The 7,095-nt window shown below is 44.8% G+C and overlaps 1 protein-coding gene across 1 annotated transcript; it reads left to right on the top strand.

The window, feature by feature from the left end:
- The first annotated feature begins 714 nt into the window (after positions 1-714).
- LOC149847263 (UPF0481 protein At3g47200-like) lies at positions 715-2,217 on the top strand. Its single transcript, XM_089998363.1, has one exon. It carries the CDS (start codon positions 715-717, stop codon positions 2,215-2,217), a length of 1,503 nt encoding a protein of 500 aa, XP_089854489.1.
- The last annotated feature ends 4,878 nt before the right edge of the window (positions 2,218-7,095 follow it).

Here is a 7,095-nt window from a genome sequence, read left to right as displayed (position 1 = left end):
GATGGGAGATGGCGTAGGGATGAGTGGAACCTAACTGGGTTTGCATCCTTTACCATGAGGATTGCGGCAGAAGCTGTGTACTCCATGGAGGACAAAGGGGACCTAGGGTTGTAATATAAATATAAACAATGGGATGACCTACCTACCATACAGTGGAGTGTAAGATTAGAGTTCCCCTTTTAATAAATTGCTAATGTTCATTTGGGATAACCAGGTATATCCATAGAAAAAGGATAGCAAGATCATGACTGTTGAAAAAAAAAACTTTAAAGTGATGCTCTGCTATTCATTTTCTCTTAACTATTTTCCAAATAAATCTAATGTTCAACCTGAGTCAGGTTTATTAGATGACTTGGTTTTAATGCAATAAAGATATCCTTCCAAATCAACACCACAAAGGAAACATCACATTTTTTTTCAAATTTGCATCCATACGGTTATTACCACAGAGTAGTTGGAAAGTAGCGGTCTACCGACGCAACTTACACAGAAACAATGATTGCACTTTCACAACCAACCGTAGATCTGCACTAGCAACATCATTCAAAGGCCATGAAAGCAGGAAAAGCGCAGTTGGGCATTTGGAGAAAAGGTATCTAATGCTTTAATAATTCAGTTCTACAGGATGTGGACCTTTCATAGGCCAAAAGAGAAGGATTAAAGAAGGAACATATCCTGTGGTTGTTTGATGATTCTTAGGGAAGAAGAAAGAAGATGGTGGCAGTCTTCAACAAAGAACTCCTCAGCTGGTACCTTATCGCCCTGAAGCTGAGCGAAACAGTTAAGCAAAGCGTCGCAAATCCGAAAGGTGCCATCGAGGAAGTGGCACAGCAGGAGGAACAGCAAGAAGCAGTGAGTTCAGAGCCAGACTCAGAGTGGGTGATCTCCATCAGAGAGAAGCTGAACCAGTCCCTCCATGAGGACACCTCCAGTTTATGGGCCAAGCTCTGCATCTACAGAGTCCCCAAGTGCCTCCGAGACAGCGACGACAAGGCCTATGTCCCCCAGAACGTGTCCATCGGCCCCTACCACCAAGGGAAGAGGCGCCTCCGCGACATGGAGAACCACAAATGGCGGTGCCTCCAGCATGTACTCGAGCGCACCAAGCAAGATGTCCGGGCCTACTCGGACGTCATGAAGGACTTGGAAGAGAGAGCAAGAGAGTGCTATGAAGGGACTATCACCCTGACCAGCAACGAATTCTGCGAGATGATGATGCTCGACGGTTGCTTCGCCCTCGAGCTCTTCCGCGGTGCGGTGGAGGGATTCAAGAGCTTGGGGTACTCCCATAACGATCCCGTCTTCGCCATGAGAGGCACCATGCACTCCATACAACGTGACATGATCATGCTGGAGAACCAGCTCCCACTGTTTGTTCTTGAACGGCTTTACACCTTGCAAGAAGGTGATCCAGATAAGGGATTCATGGTTGCAAAGCTTGCACTCCAATTCTTTGATCCACTCATGCCCAACGATGAACCTCTGGACACCAATAGGATCCAAGCAGCACAAGCCTTCGACCCACTGACAGGAGGACTCCATTGCCTGGATGTCTTCAGGAGGAGCCTGCTCAGAAGCGGACCGGCTGAGCCAGTCCGGGCTCCGAAGATCTGGCGCCGCCGAAGATCCAGAACGGTTCAAGTTGCCGACAAGCGGAGACAACAGCTGGTACACTGCATTACCGAGCTAAGAGAGGCAGGGATCGGGATTAGGAAGAGGAAGACAGATCGGTTCTGGGACATCCGGTTCGAAAAAGGATACCTGCACATGCCAAGGCTACTGATCCATGATGGAACCAAGTCACTTTTCCTCAACTTGATCGCGTTCGAGCAATGCCATCTTGATTGCAGCAATGAAATCACTTCCTATATCGTCTTCATGGACAACCTCATCAACTCAGGAGATGATGTGAGCTACCTTCACTACAGGGGGATTATAGAGCACTGGCTGGGGAGTGATGATGAGGTAGCAGACTTGTTCAACAAGCTGTGCGAGGAGGTGGTGTTTGACATCAATGAGAGCTATCTTTCATCACTATCTGAGCAGGTGAATGACTACTACAACCACAGGTGGAATACATGGAAGGCTAGCCTGAAGCACAACTATTTCAGCAACCCTTGGGCTATCCTCTCTCTCCTGGCTGCAATCGTCCTGCTTCTGCTCACCTTTACACAAACTTTCTATACAGTCTATGCTTATTACAAGCCCAGAAACTAGAGAGGATTTCGTTATATCATTCGTTTCTATAAAGGGGTGTTGATTCTGACCGCCATGTGTTTCTATGGTCCTGTGGGTCTATTCATTTGCGCCTGCTTCGTGGTACGCAATTTCGTGGAGTGTAAGTAGTGGTTATGACAAATTTGACAGAAAGAAAGTAAGAGTGCATTTTTCATTGGTGAATTCTTGAGAGAAATCATCGCATCTTCTTTTGATTTCATATAAGAGATATCCATTCGATCATAATGGAAGTTAAAGAGAGCCTTCTTCATTGCCAATAGACCCATTTAAATTAGATGGGTTTAAGTAATGGTGATTCATTCTCATCCATGGAGGAAAGATGGGTTGAATGTTGGGTTATATCCCCTTTTCATCAGCATTAAATACATTGAAAACACATGGATTTTATCGGAGCAAATTATGAGAGAGAGATGATTCATCTAGGTGTGTAATGAAAAAAGATGCCAGTTTGTCATATATTTCCAGAAAGGGTTGTGACCAATATTGTCAATAAGATGCTTTTATTGTTTTGTAAGGGACTTGTCTCATTTAACGCATTTCAAGCTCATACAGAAACAGTTTGATAGCTGTGAGACTCTTGACAGGACGACCTGGGTCCCAAAATAGTGTAAGAAAGGTACAGTTTTGTTTTTTTCTCTCTTAAGGTAGGGAAGCTTGATAGAAAGTTAACAGATACTTTGGCTGAATGATGCAACAGTCGAGCCAGTTTTATCTTTCCTAAGGGTCACGTTTGATATGCGGTAAAAAAAATATAAGGGTCATGGGGGCACATTTTGGCACCAAAAATGGTGTGGGCTTGGGCATATCAAATGCTGTAAAATTAATTCCTGCCCATTTTGCATTTCTAAGATTAAATATCCTTAGGGGTGAAGATAAGTTCAGATCCAGCAAGAATCCCTCATCAAGTTGGTCTCTATGTTGAGAAGGACTCTCTTGTGAAAGTCCCACACATTGGAGAGGAGAGTCCCGAGTCCCCTTCTGGTGGTCGTTCCTACAAGAAATTCAGTCTTATAAGGAAACCAAACCTGTAAAGAAGAAGAGTCTTGTATTAGAGTATGTAGTCCAACCTGGACTCCTTGTGTTTAAGGTGTCTTAATGTAACTTTGAAAATATCTATATAAAGGGTGGACGCTTCCTCCTCTCTATTGTGTAAGTCAGAGAGAGAGAGAGAGATGCCCAATAGTTGACAGAGGTCACATTGACCGAACCACTATAAAATTCTGTGTTTCTCTGTGTGATCCTGTTTGAAAAACATTCCAGCCTGACTTGATCTTCATTATTGTCCCTTGTATGCAATGGCATCAAGCTCATCCTCCCTGTCACCCAATCCAGCAGTCTAGTGAAATGCATTCTCCTCCCTTGTGTCTGTGAAATTCATGAGACAATTACTTATTGTAGCGCTCAAAGATAGAATTCGTCATGTATAGTTAGGACCTCATAAAGTACCTAGATGGTTCCCATAATGCACCTACTTCATTTGTTCGAGAAGTTGAGCAACTAAAACCAAATCCTGATTTCGTTGCATGGAAGCGTGCTGACCAACTCGTTTTGAGTTGAATTAAGGCTACTATTACAGAAGCCGTACTAGGACAAATTATTCATGTCCCACCTGCCAGAGAGGCGTAGATTGCATTAGAGCAGTTCTATGTTTCACATTCAAGTGTGAGGATAAAAAAAAAAAGTTAAAGAGGATGTTTTCAGCTTTCTAACAAGCTAAAAATTAGGTTAAACCGATATGAAAATCAAGAGTTATAGACAAAATCAGTTTTCGGGTGTTAACGACACTTCTTTTCCCAATAGTTATCATCATCACACTTTGAATTGTCATTATCAAAGTTTGAATTGTCTAACCTAATCTGGAATTTCAACAGAGTCTGTGAGTCCATTTTTTTATCTTGTTTTAGCAAAAGGTGAAGAGGGGGGAAAATAAATGTAATTGACAAGGCAGATGAGTGAATGGAGTTTCTATATGAGGAAGGACATTGTTACAATTATCACCATCCACATCCCACCTGAAAAAAGCAGCAAGAATGTCTGAATGTTTGTTTGGACATGCTGAACTATGAATTCTCAAAATTATAATTTTGTTGTTTATGAGCTAAAGATATTATAAATTATGCGTTTAGTTTCATATATTAGACAATATTATGATGTGTTTGGAAAGAACATAGAACATAGAACATAGAACATAGAACATAGAACATAGAACATAGAACATAGGAGAGGATTTTTTTGCTATTTAAGAGGGAAAAAGTGTCCCAACTGGCTTCCCGATATCAGTGACTGAGAAGGGAGAGAACAAGTGCTAGCTGGTTTCTTATCCTTGTAGAGCACCTATTGTGGCATAACACATTGTAGGAAGTTCTTAGATGGTACCCGGTTGCTGTGAACATGGGAAACAAAACATTGTTTCAGAAATTGCAACAAGATCATTTGGCTAAGGATTACTCTAAGACAATAAACTCCAATCTTTCCTGCATTAATTTTAAGATTTTGGGAACAAATCCTTTATTGTTTTGAGATTACTTTAGCAGTAGTTTAAATTTTCAGCTTGAAATATATAGAGTATACCAAGTGCTTCCATTTGATCCAAGAGGAGAGCCCATTGGTGCACTTCTACTTGGTGAAGGGATAACTGTTCAATTTCAATTTTACCCTTACCAACTGTACACTAATACCTTAAGTGTGCAAGCAGCCACTTGCAAATTATTACTATTGGTAGGTGCAATGAACACAAAACAGAATATAGAAGAGGTTCAGTATTGTTCACGACAACAACAAAATTTATATATGTTTCTACTAAATTGTTATTCTATAAAAAAAAAATTTTGTGGCAGAAGAAGTTGCCTTGTGAAATTGTTGGGAAGGTGGTGTTTGATTCTGGTGAAACAGAGTATTGCCAGCCATATTTTGGCACGAGGTTCTATGATTCTGGCGAAACAGAGTATTATCAGCCATATTTTAGCATGAGGCTCTATGGTGTGGAACATCTAGAAAACTATTATAACAGATCAATCATCACTTATTGCAAATTTGGAAATTTTGGAACATCTTACTGGAATCATAAGACAAAACAGGATGAAGCAAGTTTTGTGAATTCTTCTTTATATGACCCCGTAATTGAACTCCATGATATGCTGCAGGAAAGTATGAAGTAGATGATTCAGTTGGCTAAAGATTTGTGTAACTTACGACATAAATCATTTGTTGAAATCTGGGTTGGTATATTGCAAACATTTGTTTCATTTTTTAGAGAACATGAATTATTAGCAGTTCAAGGCACTAAAGCTTCCTACTATTGAAAAGTTGATAGTGTATATACAGGTCTTGAAGCCCTTATCATACAGGTTTTTGAGTATGTTCCCACTGACGATAGTGACCAAAGGTTAACTAAGCTTCTTCTGAGACATGTTAAAGAGCTGCAGTCCTCTCTCCATTGCCAGTGTTCCATATGTTTGCATTCGGAGAATGTAAAACCCCCCCTCCGGCGAAGTCGCCGGAGGGGATTAACTTAAAAAAAAAAAAAAACTGCGGTTTCCCCCCCCCCCCAAAGGGGGAAACCGCGTAACGAGTGGGGGTGAGGATAAACCTCACCCCCCATAATCCGCGGAAGGGGGGGGGGGGGGGGGGGGGGGGGGCGAGGTTATCCTCAGCCCCTCACCCTGCGTGAGGGTTATAACCCTCACGCAGGTCCTCCCTTCCGCACCCTGCATCGAGAGAAAACAAGAGAGAGAGAAAGGGAGACTTACCGGCGACGGCGGCAGCAGCGGCGGCAGTGAGGTAAGTCCGACCTCCCCACCTCCTTCTTCGTTCTTCTTTCTGGTTGGGAGCATAGAGGGCCGGCAGCCATTGCTGCCGGAAAGTTGCAGGTTTAAAAAAAAAAAAAAACAGACAGAGAAAGAGGGAGGGGTCGGCCGGCCCCTACGGCGGCCGACTCCGACGGCCGGCCCCTACGGCGGCCGACTCCGACGGCCGGCCCCGATGACACTACAAGAAAATTGTTAATTAGCGACGGATTTTTTCCGTCGCTAATTAGCGACAGATTAGCTAGAGATAGAATCTGTCGCTAATTCGCGACGGATTAGCGAAGAAACAAATTTTATCGCTAATCTGTCGCTACTTAGCGACGGATTAGCGACTAAATTTTTTGTCGCTACTTTTTATTACAAGAACACCATTTTAGCGATGGATTTAGAGAGGGAACTCTGTCGTCGCTAATCCGTCGCTAATTAGCGACTGATTAGCGACAGTATATATTTCATCGCGGTTTTTGTATTTTGATTTAGCGACGGCTTAGCGACGGAATGTTGCCGTCGCTAAGCCGTCGCTAAATATCGCGTAAATCCCTAATCCCATCCCTCTTTCTCTTTTTCCTGTTTCGCTGTATTGCTCCCGCCCGCCGCCCTCTCCCTCCCGCCGCCCGTCGGCTCTCGCCACCGTCCGGCCGCCGCCGCCGCCGCCTCGCCGACGATCCTCGCTGCCGACCTCCCTGCTTGGCTAGCGGCTGCGCCAGGGACTCCGAGCACCGGCGACCCGCCGCCGACCTCTTCCTCCTCCCTGCTGTTCCTCTGTGGCTGCTGCCGGGAGGTGTTGTCTCCCCTTCGCCGGCGACTCGCAACCAGCGTCCTCAGCCGCCGACGACCGACGATCCTCCCTGCAGCCACCTCTTCGCCTCCGCTCTGAGTTCCGGCGACCCAGTGGCCCCCGAGCTTCGCTCCAGGTCTCCCCCTCTCTGCTGTCGACTGCGCCGGCCACCGGCGACCTCGCCAGCCTCCGCTCCCCGTGCTTTCCGGCAGGGGGGTCGACCCCCTGCGTTTCCGGCAGGGGGGGTCGACCCCCTGCCGGAAAGGCATGGGG

This window comes from Nuphar pumila, chromosome 2, assembly GCF_984573655.1.
Source record: "Nuphar pumila chromosome 2, dmNupPumi1.hap1.1, whole genome shotgun sequence".
NCBI classification, from domain to species: Eukaryota; Viridiplantae; Streptophyta; class Magnoliopsida; order Nymphaeales; family Nymphaeaceae; genus Nuphar; species Nuphar pumila.
The sequence above is the reverse complement of the archived record's forward strand: the minus strand, read 5'-3'. Positions and strand labels throughout refer to the sequence as shown.

Bases quoted from the DNA above. Each gene is read 5' to 3' on its own strand.
- LOC149847263 (XM_089998363.1), top strand. From the start codon at position 715: ATGGTGGCAGTCTTCAACAAAGAACTCCTCAGCTGGTACCTTATCGCC.